The sequence below is a fragment of the Nelumbo nucifera genome, chromosome 6 (assembly GCF_055504915.1).
Source record: "Nelumbo nucifera cultivar China Antique chromosome 6, China Antique-T2T, whole genome shotgun sequence".
NCBI classification, from domain to species: domain Eukaryota; kingdom Viridiplantae; phylum Streptophyta; class Magnoliopsida; order Proteales; family Nelumbonaceae; genus Nelumbo; species Nelumbo nucifera.
In genome coordinates this window covers 5,742,036-5,760,891 of record NC_142654.1, presented here as the reverse complement: position 1 = coordinate 5,760,891, position 18,856 = coordinate 5,742,036, and the positions used below count along the sequence as shown (strand labels likewise).

Here is an 18,856-nt window from a genome sequence, read left to right as displayed (position 1 = left end):
GGGTTGGGGATGGAAAATATGATCCCCGCCCCAAACCAGCCCCGTTGTCATTCTTACATGAGAAAGAAAGGTTCCGGCTTAATGGGACGCATGGAGATTAAAAGAAGGGCCAACTGGCCAAGAAAATAAAAAAAAAAAAAAATAAATAAATAAACAACGGGGAGGCACAAAAAGATGATTAAAAGGTACTTAGGGTACTTCCCCTGGTTAGATCAAACTCATATCACCCAACTTCACAACCAAACATTACTGATGTGTCATCATAATAAGAGGTTCTAAACTTGTAATCGATAGTCTCCCTATTTTCTGCTCATGTCATTGTAAGATGCTGCCATGTAAATTTGATATAATAGCTGCAGTTAAATCTCGTGGCATGTATCCAGATAGCACCTCGTCCGAGTTCTTATGTTCTATACTTCTACCGTTTCTACGGCCTTGGTTCATAGTTTATACAGAAAACTGCACTGATTCTCCCTAACAAATATTTTGAAGTCATAGATTTATCCTACAAAATTTACCTCCACATTGAGCTAACTAAAGATGTTATTAGGAGGGCACAAACCTATGACCTTTATCAATTTAAAGAAGATCCAAGTTTTTCTTTAAGATGGGCAACTGAATGAACCCCTTAGTTGAATAAAAATTTCTGTTTGCAGTCACGTGTGGCAGGGATTACCTTAGGTTCCAACAAGTGTACTAACGGAAGAAACAGTAGAACTTATGTTAACAAGGATGAATGCGTTCATCCATAATCACAAGATCGGCCATTTAAATAAATTTACTGGCAAAGACAACAAGAGCAGGTTCATGGTGTTGAACCCTGTATTGATACACGATTTCATGGCTTCATACGCTATGAGTGTGTGCCATTTAAATGATGAGAAAGCCCTAAACAGAAAGGCGAGCACCTTATAATTCATCATGAACCTTCTTCTCTTGAAACTGGAATTTGGGTTGAAACTCAAGGAGGTACCTTGCAGCCAAAGATGCCTGTAATGCTGAGCCATAAGGAAGTGCATCTTCATTGATCGTGAAATTGGGTGAGTGACTAGATTCGAGCTTTCCACGAGCGTCATTCTGCATCCCAAGGAAGTAGTAATATCCCGGTACCACCTCTGTAAAGAAGGAGAAGTCCTCTGATCCCATTAGTGGTTGCATATCTTTTACATTGCGGACACCCAGCATATCCCCTGCAACACTTTGAAAGTGCTCATGCAAGTGTTCGCTGTTTATAGTTACAGGGAAAAAGAGCTTCTTTTCTACAGAGAAGTCCACAATTGCACTGCATCTCTGTACTGTAGCTTGTCCTATGATAACCTGTCAGTTGCATCAGAAGAGAATAAATTTCCATAACAGGCTGGTAGCAATACACACAGTTCCAATTGTCATACCTCCTTGATTCTCTGCTTGAGCTGGATAAGGCTTTCTTTTGAAAAAGCTCTGAAGGTACCACCAATGGTAACAGAATCTGGAATTACATTGAATGCACCACCTCCTTGGAATTTTCCAACTGTTACTACCTACAAGCAATTCAATCAAGATCAAAATGATATGCAATTAGAGACAACTTATCAAACATCTCATGAGTTTGATTATGAGACATAACTATGAACACAAATTATCAACAGAAGCCTAACAAAAAAGAGAAAAGAAAGCTGCTTGCTTACCAACAATTCTGCTTACAAGGAACAGAAAATGTCATGGGTTTGCAAAATATTAATAAATTATAAAGGCAATCCTCTTAACAGATTTCAATATAAGTTACTTTGATGGGGAGAAACAGTAATTCTCAAGCATCATGCTTCTTTTCCAGAAGTCAACAGAAGCTTAACAAAAGGAGAAAAGAAAGGTGCTTACCAACAATTATACTTACAAGGAACAGAAAACGTCATTGGTTTGCAAAATATTAATAACTAATAAAAACAATCATCTTAATAGATTTGAACATAAGTTACTTTGATGGAGAAAGACAGTAATTCTCAAACGTTATGATTCTTTTCTAAAAGTTACTATTGTTAAGTGCCCTAACTATTTTGAGAGTTGGACAAGAACTCCAAATTATATAATGCATGAAATCATAATGGAAAACCACAGGGGTGTTGCAAAATAGGGCTGACCACATTGCAGTAAAAATATAAGTTCTTGACTGATAGTATTCCAATCAATAGCAGTAATTCATGACCAATAATATTCCAATCAATAACAGAAATACAAGTCCAATCATTCTTACTTTAAACTGCTTTAGTATGAAAAAAAGACAGAAAAGTTTACCTGTGAATCTAGAGGATCAGCTTCACGAGAAACAAGATGCTGCAAGCTGACAATTACATTGGAAGCTGATACTATTGGGTCTATTGTGTGCTGTGGAATGGCTGCATGACCTCCCTTTCCACTTATTACAGCCTCAAAGAAGCCACTCCCAGCCATGATAGGGCCAGTTCTAGAGGTGACTGTACCAATAGGTGTGCGAGTGGAGATGCAGCCCAAAAATGGCTTCAACATTTTCTAATACTCCAGCATCTATCATTTTCTTTGCACCCCCACCTCCTTCCTCAGCTGGTTGGAAAATAAGAACAGTTCCCTGTGCAACTCAATAATAAATTGGTTTACTTTCCAGCATAGCCCATAATAGTTGTTCATCATATTATTATTTACTAAAAGAATGGTGCAGCACTGATAGAGTTCATACAAAATACAAATCATGTAAATTATAACTTGGGGAATATTTTATTTGATGCATTGCTTCCACAGTTTTCCAACGTCAAATTACAACTCACTGAACAGAACCTACAAAGAATGGAGTTTTAAATGCTCCCTATACATGAATTACAGTTATTTCTTCTCACCACAAATATGATGTTAATTTGAGCACTCTTTGCTGAATTTCTAGAGAAGAAAATGAACTTCGAGAGGAAAATTTTGGTTTATGTATCCTATGCATCTAGTTTCCAGAGTTCTTTTTTTTTTAATAATTGAAAAAACTATTTCATTAGTTAAGGAATAAATTGTTACAAGCATCCCAAAGAGAAGCACGAGGTGCAACCTCTTCCTTGAAAGATAGTTACAATTCTCAAGAACTAAAAACAAATTACAAAGCAGCCCAGTAAAGATGTTCCCGAGATGCCCCTTGTTTGGCAAGGAAATCAGTTGTTGCATTTGCCAACCTGCCCACCCATTGTATTCTAATTGTCATGTTTCCTGTTGGCCATTTGACTTTCTTTAGGAGGTCCCTATAGCTCCAAGTGGCAGTTTCCAGAGTTCATTTCTACTCTACAATGTATTAGATGTACCTACATGGTCACAATTCCATCCAGGGACAATTTTACATTTCATGAAAGTTTTGGAACAAGTGGGAATGAAGTTACAAGCCAGGTAAATGTAGAATTTGAAGAAGAAACTCCATTCAACATTTACCAAATTAATGTTCTATAGTTCTCATGTCCTCAGACATGGCTGTGAGTGGAGATCAATCCTGTTTAGAGAGATGGTGTGCAAGTTGGGTACCCGATTCGAAGCATTTACACTGAATTGGGCTCGGGCTTTCGATCCAGGCTCATTCAAATTTTAACATAACCCCAACCCAAGCCTTCCCAAGCTGCATCCCTAAAAGATGTATGATAATACACAAAAAATTAGGTCACACCCTGACCCACTAGAAACAGATCCTGCATCCAAATACTAACATCTAGTTATTACAATAGCTTTTATACTTGAAAATTTTGAAATACTTGGTGTAATAAACATGAAATAAATTTCACAAATATAAAATTTTGCTTTACTTTTAACCAGGGCAGAGAATAAAGTAAACCTAATAATTAAATACTAGTAATCCAAAGCCTCCTGGAAGCAAGTGAAGCATCTAGCTTGATTGGTTGCACTCATGAACCATCTGGTCAGTGAATCAAGGAGACAAAAAGAGGTAAAAAGGAAGACGCAATTGTTCTGAAATATTTAACACTCTCTTGCTACTTTATTCCATTTTTACCAATGGCATGTAGTAAGAGTACCACTACCACATATGAAAGCCATGTTACCCAGAAACCTGTACATGGGTGGCAAGTCATGTTGGCGTCTTCATCTTTTAAATTGAACAACATGTCTGACACTTCAAGCCATGCCTTTGCTGTATCTGGGTAAGTGTCTGCATGTTGCCCACTAATTGCTCAGGCATTTACATTTCCTTCTTAACTAATCAAATTTCACACTATGCACAATGCTTTATTGTTCCGACAAAACATGTGCATTACTGAATTTTAGCAAGCAATTTTCCTCACCATGAGTTTGGTACAGGTAGTTAAATCAATTAATCCATGGATAGAGATATTCTTCTCCTCTCGTTACCTTTCCCTCCTTAATATTGGTACTTTCTAGATTTACTTTTACTTGTGGCATCATTCAAATAACTGGGCAACAAAGGTGAACTTAACTGTCATAGAAGACCCAATTAGGTTTCTCTTACAATGAGGCTGTATTTGGTTTGAAAGAAAAGGTAGGGAAACCTGTACAAGGTAATAAAAATATATGGCTGTTTGCTGAAACATTTCCCAATTTCTAACAATGAGAAGAAACACCATGCTCTTTCTATAAAGAACCAAACAGCAGCATCCGATAAAAGGATACTGGTAGAATTTCCAGTACGTGTTATCATGTGACTAGAACCAAAATTTATTGTATTTATTATTCCATACCTTTTATCCTCAAGGAAGTTTCAATAAGAAGATTAGCCAAATGTTTGTTTTGGGGAATTGTTAATCTCTTTAATCTAATGCTTATCATCATATACAGTCAATCACCTCCAGCGCAATTTTGATAATTAATTAATTAATTAAGCCCAAAACGGCCTTGAATTTGGAGACTCAATAACAACTTGTAGTTTCAGAAACCCAACCCCGAATGGAAAGCGTTGCTTGAGCATATGACTCACTCTAATCAATGTGAAAATAACTTATGCAATCAAATTAACGACAACAAATCAATTTTAAGGTATAAATATTCTTTGTAGTTTCCAACTGACCACACAGCTACAGAATTAGCTCCATCCATAAAGGCTTCTTGATAGGTCCATGCATATAGATATTGAGACGTTGAATAGCAGCAGTTCTATGGACAACTTGGGAAAAAAGGGAACACCAGAGTATGTTTTCTTTGGTCCAGAACAGGTGTCTGAAACCCTGACAGATGAGACCAAAACACCATAAGGGTGACTCACTGAGTTTGTGCCAGAGACAAATTTAGAGACTTATTTCAGAGATAACATTGTGAGAGGTTGGGACGTTGATAGCTTCTTCGACTTCAACATCCAGAGGGTTCTTTAATCTTGTTCTTCTCCTCCCCAAGGAATAATCAAGCTCAATTCTGATGGTTGTTTAATACCTTGATATGATTTGTTGTTGTTAATTTGGTAGCTTGATAACAGAGGTTATTTTCACATTGATATTATTGATCTTAGTCTTCTCAATCTCTTATTGATTAGTAGTGTCAATAAGGAACAAGATGTTCCTCTTGTCTTGAGGGCATTCAAAAAGGTGTTTAAGGGGGACACATGTCATGGCAGGAAAATAAGAGATGGAGGATCAGATCTTGGTAATTGTAACTATATCAAAGAGGCTTAGATCTTTGGCAGACAAGAGGAACATCTTCCATTTGGATCAATATGTCAGCTAATTAGCCATCGGATTCACTAGCTATCAGAATAAGATCTCTTTTTAATAGTAGTGGAATAAGATCCTTCGGGTATAGTGGGGGCTCACTGGGCAAGTGTAGTGTGTGGGGTTTTGTTATTCCCCTGCTGGGAGATATTCATATATGTAGTTGATAGAAAGGAAAAGTTTTGACTGAAAAGGACTTGTGTCAATTGCAAGATTCCATAGACACCTAGACACTAGACCAGTCAGAGAGATCTATACTTCTAGGAGACTGGGACTACTAATATTCTACACATTGAACTTGACATCCAACAAGCAGGCATGGAAATGAAAAAAATAATAACTAACAAGACTTCAATATATCAACTGATATAGTGCATAACAACATAATTTCTAATCGAGGAAATGCTCTATACAGAATCTCCATCCTGTTGTGGTCTGTGCTGGCACAACCTTGCATTTGGAATGAAAGAAATTCCAGGTTTCTCACAGGTTGCCTGATTCCAATAGAGGGATAGACAGTTGCAGACAAACCGGGGGAGGGGAGTCTCCTTAGGATTGTTCCTAATCCATATCGACAAATATAGATGATAATATCATGAGTCCATAGAGCTACATCATCGATTGCTAAAGGAACAACAACCCAGTAAAATAGGCAACTCAAAACTCAGGAGTACACATCGAAGAACAACATTTGAAAGTCAAAAAAGAAATTAAACCTGCAAATCGTTTCGATGCTCCTGAAGGATTTTAGCAGCGCCAAGAAGCATAGAAACATGGGCATCGTGCCCGCTAGCGTGCATCTCCCCATTAAGCCAAATTACAAAACATTAGTCTCAACAAACCCACTGCTCCCAATTTTATAACTAGGACAGCACAACCAAACTATCTTGGAACAATTAATGCTCGGTAATACAAAATAGTAACCATATTACACAACTGATGCGAGCACTAAAATATCTTACACTGAACAAACAAAGATAGAACCAACAAAATTCTCAAAATTCAACAAAACCTGCATAGGAAGAGCATCCATTCCAGCTGCTATCGCGACAAAAGGCGGTCCACCGGTTCCAATAAAACCAACAATGCCCGTAACGGCAACTGGGTGTTTGTAAGGGATACCCATCTTATCCAACTCTGCCCTGATAAGCGCACTGGTCTCGAATTCCTCAAGACGAAGTTCTGCGTTTTCATGTATTTTCCTCCTGATACCTATCATCCAATCGGCAAGCTCTGATTTTCTGGCAAGATTAAGGAAATTGAGAGGGATTTCTGCCAAATCTTTTGAGCTCAAAGAAGAATCCGATGAAATGGGCATCGGCCAGAACAGTTGAAAAATAAAAATCAAAGAGACCCATTTGGAAAAGGCCATGCTATCACTGAATATGAAACAAGTCTGAGGATGAGCCGACGAAGAAAGTATATAAGCAAGCTCTGAAGAGTCGATGCAGCCATATAAATGTGCCAAATGGGAGTTTGAACAATAAAAACGTAAAACACGTGATCTTTTAGTTTTTACAGTGTTCATCTGAGATAAACTGATGAGATTGGCCGCGACCACGGTCGTAGAACAATGGGGTCTTCTGTTGCAGCCGCCCAATAAACCGCAAAAGGCACGAATACCAGCACCAGCAATAAAAAAAGGCAAATTTGCCGACGTTCTGAATTTCAAAATCAGATTATTTGTTCACCACTCATTTTTTAACTGGTTGCTATAAGCATCAGTCCTTAGAAGCTAAGCTGAAATTCAAAGCTTATGGTTAATGGTTTTCTCAGCATTCTTGGACGCTATATGCTACTTGTGGGTAGATAGTCAGATGGTTGGAGCTGTTCACGTTAGAACATAGACCCGAGGAGATCGGCTTTGCCCTGACTGAAGCCGAACTCAGACCGAGTTTGCTAAGAATTCAATCAAATTTTCTAATGTTGGCTCAAGAAAAAGCTACATGCTCTTATCACCTTTTTCTCCATATAACAAGTTTCTACCCAAAAGCATGCTAAATACTTTTCTTGGGGTGTTATTTAAATCAAATAGTATAAAATTTTCAACCGTCAAAAAATTTAATATTAATTGATAAAAGATCCAATATATGGAGTAAAAGCTGATATAGTCAGTATATTGCCCTATTTGTTTCTAAGTTAGGTCATATATTTTGGCTATATTGGGCTAGGGACACAATAACACACAAGAACCCCCCGTGAGCCTGAGGCCCCACATAACTCCAACTCGTCTTTTATATCAAATATTGGGATCCTCTGTTGAGTCACACCTTTAGACTGTGTTTGGTTTCAAATACAAGGGAAGGAAAATCTTTACAAATATGGTATAAGTTTTGCTATGTTTTCTTTCATTTTCCTAACAGATATAGCTTTAGTTAATTTAGGTTGTGTTTGGATAAATTTCAATTTTATGCTTTTAAAGCCTGATTGTAGGTTTTGTGATGTGGGGCCTAAAGGTGTTTTGGCTTCACATTAAAGTAACTATTACTAAACTTAGAACATTTTTTGCCTCAATTTAACTATGGAAAAATCTATGGGGCAAGAACTAATTGTGAAGCAAAATACTTGAACAAATAATAAAGCAACGTCACAAAGTTGAATTTTTGTCATCGTTAAAAACTTAATGATAAGTATAACAAGTATATCATGTAAAACATGAACCAATGGAAAATAAATATAACATATGATATATTTAATTTGATTGGTTAGAAATTTAACGTATAACAAATATTCAAAATACATGGTAGTTGGACTATTTTATTCATAGCCCAAAGCTCAAAAGCAAATGCTTATCGAAACACTATCTATTCAGGAATAATTTCTATGTTTAAAGCATGCTGCAGAATTTTCAAAAGAAAAAGAAAAATCCCAAAAGGCACATAAGATTAAAAAGTTCGACAAAAGCACCAAACAGATCTAGACTCCATTGTTCCATCAAAAAAAAAAAAGATTTAGACTCTATTGAAATATTCAAAGTTTTTAAAATCGACCCAAACAATGAACCAGTCAGGGGTCCAGTTCTCAAGTTGAACGGTCCGACTGTTCGAATTGAACAATCGGTCCGTTCTAACAAAAAATAAAAAAAGTCAAAACCGTTGAACGGTTCGAACACCCAGTTAGCGGTTTGCTGACTAAATCAACGTTTTTTGGGCAAAAATCTGATTTTGGGGAAAAATAGATTCGGTCATCTGACTGGTTCCTAGTTTTCCTAGTCTAACTATCTGGTCCGGTTTTGAAAACCATGGAAATATTCAAGAGCGCTGTACAAATAATATTTAGGGTAAAATACAAAAAACTCCCATTAAGTTTTTGAGCAACTTGACAAAAACATCTCTTCCATCACTGTTCCAGACGGAAAACATTAGACTGATGCACCAGTTTTTCCAAATGCCCATTCTACCCTTCTATAAATTATTTTACATACAAAATTACTAAAATAACCCTATTTTAATTTGACTAAAACCTCCTTTAACAGTCATCTTCTAATGTTTTTGTTGAATTAAAATAGGGTTATTTTAGTAATTTTGTATGTAAAATAATTTATAAAATGGTAGAATGGGTATTTGGAAAAAATCTGGTGCATCAGTTTAATATTTTCTATCTGGAAAGGTGATGGAAAGGAGGTCTTTATCGAGTTTCTCAAAAATTCAGGGAAGGTATTTGTTAAAATGAAACTATAGAAGAGGTTTTATGATTGTCAAAAACTTTAGGGGAGGTTTTTGTACTTTACCACCCTAATATTTAATTTAACAATACCCCGCAAGTTGAGGATTTGGTAATTGTGAAGAGAATCATAGGAAAGTAATTCCTAACGGACAATATGTAGAAAGAAAAAAGAAATCCTAACAAACAATAAATAGCAAAGAAAAAAAATCCTAATGAACCATAAATGTCACTTGGGTGCTCAGCCAGTCAACATCTATGCTTAATTCTTTGCTTTCTCATGTTAGATTTTTTTTTTATTTAAGCTTTTTTCTTCGGAATCATATTTTTAATAGCATTCTATTCCTTGATCATTTAATTAATTACAACAATGATGATAAATCTAAGGCTTATCCCTAGGGGTGAGCATTTGGTTAAAAACCGAGCTGAATAAATTGAAATGTTAAAAACCGAATTAAAAAATTAAAATCGAACCGAAAATTGAATTATAGAAAAACCGAAGTAATCGAAATCGAATATTTTGATATAGTTTTCGATTATTTCAGTTAAAACCGAATTTTAATAACTTATACTTTATTATATATATATTATAACATATAATATATATTACATATTATAAAATCAAATTTTATTATATTATATATTAATATATAAATATATTATATATTATATTTTATATGTTATATTACATACTATATCTTACATATTATATATTATATATTACATATAATAATAGAAAGCTTGGTTAATTTGGTTAACCAAATTTCTAATTCTAAAAACTGAAACCGAAAACTGAATTAATCGAACCGATTTAACCAAAAACCAAAAAGACCAAACCAGACAAATTGAAACCAAAATTTTGGTTCGATTTTTCGATTTTAACCAAATAGTGCTCACCCCTACTTGTCCCAAGTGTGTAGGGTTGGCTACATGAATAATGAATTCCTCTGTTGTCATAGTTTCAAATCATTTCTTGTTATTTCAATGCATTTCCCTTTCTGTCTACCCTAAGGTTCAAAATATCAATATAGACCAACACACCTATGTGGAATAAGGATGGCAATTTTCCCTATTTTCCCAATCTTCGTGGGGATCCGCCCCAAATGGGGTGGGGATGGGGATAATTTTTCCCATAGGGATCTTGATCCCCACTAATATATATGTATATATGTACATATATGCTTATGTTAATATTCTTAAAAATATGGTTGGATATGTTTGAATCTTTTTTAATAGGATTGTAAATTTTAATTATTTTTATTTTTTGAAATAAAATAAAAAAACAAAATGGTTAACATGTGAGAATCCCCATGGGGATGGGGATTTTCACGAGAACAGGGATGGGGAAAGGCTCCCTATCCCCACCCCACCTTGTTGCCATTCCTAGTAATGGAAACTTGCCTTCCTTTCTTTATAGTTATCTTTATTTTTTCAAACTGTTTTTTCTATTTTTTTCGGGGGGGGGGGGGGGGGGGGGGGGGGGTTATGAGTCAGTTTAAGGGCCTGTTTACGGTTTACCCTCTGAAATAAGTGGGATCCGAAACACTATATATAGGGACATATCGGAAGGGCCCCAATACGCCTTGATATGTGACAAAATTTTAATCCTTAGTCTGCTGCCCTAGTTTCGATTCGAGTCGAAATCTACTACCACAAGACGCTACATCCACAAATCAAGGACCCCAATGTACTCAATATTAGTGATATTTTGTTTTAGATCCACCACTCAATGTATTATTGATTGTTGATCCAGGTGACCACTCAATCTATTGTTGATCCCAGGTGCTTGATTTGTCCGAAGTCCGAACCATCACCCAACAACCATTTTGGCTTGGTTAAAAGAGTGCAAAAACTTCTAAAGGCCATACTTTTGTATTTGCTAGTTTGATTTTTGATTTTTGATTTTTGATTTTTTTTTTCACGATCAGTGCAATGCAATGAGAAAAGGTTCCTTGGCCCAATAGTTTTGTCAAAAAATGTTTCGTTTTTTATTTGTCTCAAATGTCAATCTTTAACTTAACTTTCTTAATTTATAAAAACTATAGTTGAAATAGAAGTATAAAATAAATATAGAAATATTATACATAGAATATAAGAACATTACAAATTGACTCTATTTCGCTCAAACGGTTGAATTGATGACATGCTGCCCCGGAGTGTACTCCAAAACACTGGTTCAAAGTTGCCTTACTTAAAATTTACGATTATCAGCTTTTTATTATTACTCTTATTTGTCACTTTTACCTGATCTTCTGGTGAGTGGTGACAGAAGATGAAGTGGGACTACATGAATTACAGATTTATGCCACCTGTCCACTAGGTGAAAAATATCAGTTGCACATATTGTTTTGTCCTGGTTTATGAGTAAATCTCATCTATCATTCCAGAAAGTTATGACTTATGATACCGGAACCGGAAGAACTTTGATTAATCAAAAACCCCATCAATAAAAAGCTCACACAGTCGAAACTCCAAAAAATATATAACAAAGATCCAAAGAAAAAGAAAACAAAACCGATGGCTAAAATAATCTCCAAAAAAGTTAGAAGAGAGAGAAACGTGATATCAATTTATGCCAAACGAGGGTTGATTTCTTGGTTTATACAACAGATTGTCAATTCCCGCCGCACGTTTACATCAACAAGTAGAAGGTGTAAAACTAAAAACCAGAGGAAAATGGCTACGTTCTGATCAGTTGACAAGTCAAAACCCTCTGCTTTGGCCTCTACATTCTTCATCCTTCCTCTCTCCTTTTTTTTTTTTTCATTCAAGTCCTTGTATATATGGCCCATGGGCCCATGACTGATGCTAATCGGAGTCGCTATCCATGGTCCCCATTGCCTTGAGCCCTCGCGGTCTCTGCCAAAAGCATTCAGGCCCACGTAAGGCCTCTATCCAAAAACACTTTCTTCTTTTTTTATTCTAACTAAAATCACTGGTTTATTAGCATCAACACAAACTCACCTTTTTGGAGATCTTTTTTTCCCTCACCTCGTATCGCTCCAGCGTTAGATCACACAACCATGATCCAGGGCATACCAGCTGCACAAAGATCAATTATGTTGGATAAGAAAAGGATGAACCTTTAACCGTCAGATCGGAACATGATGCGCTACAATAGACCACTCCTTTTATTTTAGCTAAAATCCAGGATCAAGGGACCTGGATACTACATGGTGGGACCACTCATTTGAGACTTTATTTTGCTTTACTTCAATGTTCCTGATCCATCACAACCGTACATTTGGCAAAAGCCAGCTTCCATCATGGCAGTGTCTTGTGCCATCATGACGCTGTACCATAACTGATAACCCGGTACTTGAACGGCTGAAATTAAAGCAATGGGCCATCAAGAGAACTCTCAATCCGATGCCACGTGGCCACCTGTCTTTTAGTGATTACTTTACTGGTCTCACCCACAAAGGGAAAGGAATAACGAAAACCAGGATGCGCACAAAACCACCACCGTCCAAGTCCTCCCTACACTACTCCTTTGTCTCCTCGACATCCCCATCAATTAGATTAAAAAAAAAAAAAAAGATAAAACTTTTTTCACTTAATTTTGCGGGTAAAGCAAGAAGATTAAGTATTATTTTTTTTTTTTCCATTTTCCATTTTCTTCCTTCTAAAAGATATCTTGTGTCTGCCATGCCAAGGTAAGGAATATGTAGAAGTATGAACATTTTGAAATTTGAAGATCTAGGAAATAAATAAGTATATTTCATAAAAAAATAAATAAGAATCTGGGAGGGTGTGAGATAGGGAGAGCATACGTTGAGGGTTCTCTGAATGAACTTGGCTCGCTTCTTGGGCCTCTGGGGCAGCTTAGACCCCTTAATGGCCATGAAATCCTCCTCCTTCTCTTTGTTCGTGAGCGCGATCACGAACTTCGGAGGCCAAACCGGGATCGCTTCGCTCCCCGACGACGAATTCCCTTTCTTGCTATCCTGCGCCGTCTCCGAAGTGTTGTTGTGGTGGTTGTCGTTGCCGTTTTTGCGGTTGTGGTTGTTCTTATGGTTATTCCTGCTTTCCTTCTTATCCTGAGATCTCTCTTCTTCTCCCACTCTGTCTGGAGAAGAAAAGGGAGTCCTTACGCCGTTGCTTTGCCCTTTCATGGTACACGAGGCTTCCGAATTCCTGAAGAAAAAAAAAGGAACACAAACAATGAAACAAATACTCACATCAGATGCAAATGAGAGAACAATAATAAAACAAAGACAAAAAGTGGTTCGGCTATATTAAATTATTAACTGATTATTTAGGAATATGATTTTTTTTATTTTCGTGGTCGAAATTACAGATATATCCTTGGAACGAAGTGATCGATTCGATCGGTGACCGCTGCTCAGTGACTGTGAGGAGGAAGAGGAGTGGAGGAAGCGGGGAAGAGTTGCTTTGATGCTTTCCCTAATTCCCTCTATCTAATTGACCAAGGAAGATCGGACTGTGGCCTGTGGGTGCGATGTTTGGGGGTGAACTGAGAGGAAGAAATTCATTCAACTCAGCGAAATATCAAGTAGCCAACAACAAAACACATGTGAGACGTGAAATAACATTGCATCGGTTGACAAGTCAGGGATCTTTTCCAGCCAAGGACAACGTGGATCAGCCGTCGGATCGAAATTTACTTTCTTGAAACTCGGATCTGCAAACAGAGGACGTGTCCAAACCCAGTTGAATACCGTCCAAGTTGTAAACTGGACCGACTATTATCCACAACTATGGTGTAATGAATCCAACGGTTACGGCTTATGTTAGGTAGTTGGAGTACACATCGCACTAACAACAACATTCCCAATCAGAAAATGGTCGTACAGATCATTTATTTGTATGGATGGATTAGGGTCAGACGATCAAATTCCAGGAGCGGGACATTGGTTGTAATTGTAATTTGCAAAGTTGTATTATCCTCATTCCTCAAAACAAGTATTGTATAATGGTGATCCGTATGCATTTATCCATATCAAAGGTGGGCCCACTTGAACCAAAAAGTGAGCGGTGTACCATTGATCAATTAGATGTCAAGTGGGTCCCATCCAATAGTCCAATACCTATCTACCAAAAAATCCAAGGTTGATTCTAAAAAAAATCCAAAAGTCCATTATCACTCAAGTTAAAATGTTAATAAATAGTGTATGGTTTATCGGAAAATAAGAGACAACTTCCCTCAAAATTTCTGTTTCTCTTTTTCTGATAAACCAAAGAGTCTTAGGGAACTGTGAAATTATGATCTTACCAAAATACCCCTAACATTTAAAATTGATAAAAATTATTCAACACATGTGAAAGAAAATATATTATCTTCTAAAAATTCCTACTTATATTAGTGACAATTAATATTTGGGGAGAGTTTTATAAATTCTCGACTCTAGCCGCTTCATTATACCTCCCAACCCTTACTTTGCCCCATATCCCTAGCAGGTTAGAATTTTTAAAATTCAAACTTTCCTAGCATATGAAAACATAAAACCCTTTCCAACCCTACATTGTCCCACATTTGAGAGTGGGACAAATTGAATCTGAAATTTATATCTAATTTTTTATTATTTCTTATTAAATATGAGTAATAACCAAGTAATATGAGATGAATAAACATAAAACATTTTAATTATTTTAATTAAAACATGCAGGAATCATATAAATTATTAATTATTTTTACATAAAATTCAAAATATTATTAAATTTAACACTTATACATAAATTCATATGCCTTTCAACAATATGTGCTTCATGGAGGACTGACTTTAGTCTAATACGGTACCTTTTTCATATCTGTATGAGTTGTAAAATTCCAAAATCTATTTTCTCAGGCATAAGAAAAAAAAGAAAAACTTACCCCATTGGAATAGGTACCCATAGGGTAGGATAGAAATTGCCATCCATATAACTAATTATAGAAAAATAACATTCGGTTATAATTTGTGCCTACAACACTCATATTTTTCAACAATTTAAGTTTTTAAACGTTAAAAAAACCAACAAAATTATGAATATAATGAATTTTTATACAATACCAGTTTTCTAAAGAATTAAATTCATTTCCATCATTTACAAAAAAAAAATCATTTCCATCCATCTAACATACAAAAGGCAACCTTCACAGTAAATGTAAAGGAAAGGACACCCCCTTTTCCCAAATATACCATAAGTGAACACCAAAACGCAATGAATCAAAAGCAACTGGTCTTCTGGCTAGGAATGAAAGATGGCCAAATCGACCCTCCAATCCCCTATATAATAAGCAAAAAAAAAATAATATAATAAAGAAGGCCGTACCCATGGATCCGAGTCCAATCCATCCCCACATATTTGGTTGGCTAATTGACTCGATTAGTGAGATGGTTTTCAAAGGGAAAAAGGACAAACATGGATCTCAGATGCCAAGCTGATGTGGTGCATAAGAATTCAAAGTGCTTTTTTTTTTTTTTTTTTACGGCTAAGAAAGTTAAGGACTCGTAGAGGAGAGTTAAATAACATATTATGGAATCAGAAATCAAACAAGTGGAGGGTCGGACTATTTTCAGAGGCCTTCATCAAAAGGGGCCCATACTCCTACTGTATTTATTTTCAAGATCAGAACACCGTCCAATACTCCAATTCAGATAGAACGGATTGGGAGTCATGGAATTGGGACTTGGGAGGTAGGTGGTGGGACCATAGATTGGAATGAGAAGAGTCTGCATCTTCGTGCACATTGGATGTTGTCAAAACAACAATTCTAGTGTCCAAATTGATTTCTCCAAAATGACGGAAAAAAAAGACTATTGAGGTGTGTGTAATGTACCTGAGAATGCGATGAGTCTGAGGAGACGAAGGTGGAAGTCGACGGAGGTTATGATGATTGGTGGTGGCGGTGGTTCGATTTGAAGGCTCTCTTTCGGTTCTAACGATGCGTCGGTCGACTCGAACCCTAGTCTTATCGGTGGAGTTGTCTTTAACCTGAATCTTCATACACCGGAGCCGCTTCCGGTTGCCCCACTGCAATACGAATTCCGTTGTTGTTTCAGGATTCACTCCACACACTCCCTCCCCTGGCTGATTACTGCTGTTATTGTTCTTCACTGAATCTCTCTCCATCGCTTTTTTCCCCTACATAAACAACAACAGGATAGAAGTATTCATCAACTTCCGTCAGCTTTTTCGTGTGACCGCATTTCCTTGCCTTTGTTTCTCCTCTAAGCCATCCTAATTCTCTTTCAATTTGCAGATAAAAATCAAACAGAAAACAGGCCAAAGAACAAATAATTGAACAAATCTGTTTGTCTAATTGAAGGAGCAGAAGCAGTAGCGGGAGAACGAAAGTAACTAAATAAGATCTAACACAATGTTTCTATCTGATTTATCTAAATAATTGAAAACTTAACAAACAGATTACCAAATCCCCAAACAGGGACTCTTCCAAAGTTCGAAGGGGTGAATCATATGGGAATGAAGAATGGATAAGAGAGAATAAAAAAAAAAGAATTTTAAAATGTAAGAGAGAATTCCAGACCTTTAGTAGATCAATAGAGGCAGCTTCAACACAAAAAAAAAAGGAATAAATTAAAAAAAAAAAAAGATCGAAATAGACTTCTCTTCTATAGTTCTATAAAAATGAGCTTGCGGCCACCAAGCCAAAAATAAAATAAAAAAAAAGTATGAACCCGAATTCAGTCTTTAGATATCCTTTAATAATAAAAAAAACGAATACCTATAGCCAGAGGAGATAGCCAGCACATGTACATTCTCAAATAGTTCTGAATGAATCTTTGTTTTCAAAAAAAAAAAAAAAACGAAAAGGATTCCTAATACGATGAGAAGGATCTGAGAGAAAGAGCGAGTGAAAGAGATCTCTGAAATAGTCACATTACCTGGAAGTACGAACTTCGTCCCAGGATCTTGATTTATCAATTGAATTCTACAAGGAAAAACCAACTCCTCTCAAGCACTGCAAGCGAGTTTAAACTGAGGGAGGGGAAGGAAGATGGATGAAAGATAGGTCAGAGGAGTTTCGTTTCGGGCCTTAGGAGAACAAGACAGAGCATAAAGATTTTCACCGTATAAAACAACGGTTTCCCACTCAGGCACGTTGGATTTATCAAGAGAAAAACGCAATTGAAGACAATATCCTCTCAATTCTCAGTTTTCCAACTCTGCAAAACCAAGATCAAGAACAGAATTCTAACGGACCCGCGACATTTGAGTGCTTACAAGGTCGACTGTCATTTTGATCTTTCAAAACCAGAAATCTTGCAAAAGACTCAAATTTCTCTCGATACCACACCTCCAATCTCCTCAAAGTGAAACTGCAAAACCAAAACCGAAACAAAATGAACAAAGAATGCTCGTCGGAGTGTCATTACAAAAGCAAATACAAACTTAAATTCTGCTCTGCAAAACAAACCTCTGCACTTGGATTCTTCCCTTTTTCTCTGAAAATTCATCAAGGAAGAAGGGGAAATGCTAACAATTAACGAAAGGATATGTTTTGGTTCTTCATTGTCATCTTGGCCGAGGCCTCCAGAAGAAGGGAAATTAATGGTGAAAAAGCTCAGAAGAACAACTCCTGATCGTTTACGAATAAAAAAAAGGAAAGCCGCATCAAATTCCTCACATTGTTCTTCTTTCTTATTTTCTCCACGAGTTTTCTGTACCAGTATCAGAAGAGTTCATGAATTGAAACAGAAAAACGAAGTAATGGGGAGAGAACCAGAGAAAAAGAAGAAGAGGAAGAGAAAGAGAGCGGCCGAAGTCCAAAACCAGAGCTTGTGCCAGTTTATATACCCTCCGTTTCCCGTTTATACCTTCTTCCCTCACCGTTATTGCAGAACCGTTTGACCACCTGCAACATCGAAGAGTTTTGGCCGTCCGTTCCTCATCCGACCGCTCTAATCTCGCAATCATGTCCTCGAGTTACGAGGAACGTCACGGCGTTCGTTGTGTGCTTCTTGTAGACATGGCGTGGCAGCTAGGTATTTGACGGCGTTAATAATGGATCTGATAGCTTCTTCGACGCCGTTAATTTTCCGTTTCTTAAATTCATCTCTTCCTCTTGGAATTTTCTCTCCCTGCCAACTAACTAAACCTTCTAGCACATAGTTTTGAATAGTCCTTTTGTAAGGTTACGTGTCTTATGCACCGCACACGAGGGCCGTTCAACCTACGGGCTAGTTCGTGAGAACTGGCGTTACTGGGTCCTCTACCAAAAACAATCTTGTCATCTTGTGGGCGAATCTCATCATCACGTCCATCCAAATTGGATTTTAGTTAAGAAAATGGACGGGTCAAGACATGGCAAATCGCGTAAAGTTCCAATCAGACGGCAGTGGATGAAGAAGGACGTATAATTGCAAGAGGCAAACGACCGAGCTCATTGTGACGCAATTGCGAACGTAAAGTAAGTTAAAGTGTGTGACAAGGAGTCAAGGACCAACATAAGATCTTTCGGATTATTTTCGATATCATTGACCAAGGTCGATGATGAGAACATTGGAACATGTATGAGAGAGAGGATTGAGAGTACATACAAATGTGAAATGTCTTATTAGCAAACAATTACGCGCTAA

The 18,856-nt window shown here is 36.8% G+C and overlaps 1 protein-coding gene and 1 pseudogene across 3 annotated transcripts; both read right to left on the bottom strand.

Moving 5' to 3' along the window:
- Positions 1-619: 619 nt before the first annotated feature.
- On the bottom strand, positions 620-7,606 carry LOC104604438 (IAA-amino acid hydrolase ILR1-like 4; annotated as a pseudogene). The gene is made up of 5 exons (XR_016077444.1): positions 6,633-7,606; positions 6,365-6,480; positions 2,272-2,581; positions 1,392-1,520; positions 620-1,317 (listed from the first exon to the last, which is right to left on the bottom strand). The product of XR_016077444.1 is annotated as an IAA-amino acid hydrolase ILR1-like 4 (transcript).
- A 4,250-nt stretch (positions 7,607-11,856) lies between these two features.
- On the bottom strand, positions 11,857-18,202 carry LOC104604436 (uncharacterized). 2 transcript variants are annotated; one of them, XM_010268766.3, is made up of 7 exons: positions 17,695-18,043; positions 17,348-17,596; positions 17,162-17,255; positions 16,096-16,400; positions 13,085-13,448; positions 12,276-12,353; positions 11,857-12,170 (listed from the first exon to the last, which is right to left on the bottom strand). In XM_010268766.3, the coding sequence occupies exons 4-7, from the start codon at positions 16,386-16,388 to the stop codon at positions 12,120-12,122; spliced, it is 786 nt and encodes a 261-aa protein (XP_010267068.1). In that variant the 5' UTR covers positions 16,389-16,400; positions 17,162-17,255; positions 17,348-17,596; positions 17,695-18,043; the 3' UTR covers positions 11,857-12,119. The 2 variants fall into 2 exon arrangements, with proteins under 2 accessions (XP_010267068.1, XP_010267067.1); XM_010268765.3 differs by having other exon boundaries at positions 17,162-17,596; positions 17,695-18,202.
- Positions 18,203-18,856: the final 654 nt, after the last annotated feature.

Bases quoted from the DNA above. Each gene is read 5' to 3' on its own strand.
- LOC104604436 (XM_010268765.3), bottom strand. From the start codon at position 16,388: ATGGAGAGAGATTCAGTGAAGAACAATAACAGCAGTAATCAGCCAGGG. The intron at 13,449-16,095 runs GTACATTACACA...TTTTTTCTTCAG, and splicing joins CAGACTCATCGCATTCTCAG to GAATTCGGAAGCCTCGTGTA. The intron at 12,171-12,275 runs GTGAGTTTGTGT...TGCTTTTGGCAG, and splicing joins AAAAAAAGATCTCCAAAAAG to AGACCGCGAGGGCTCAAGGC.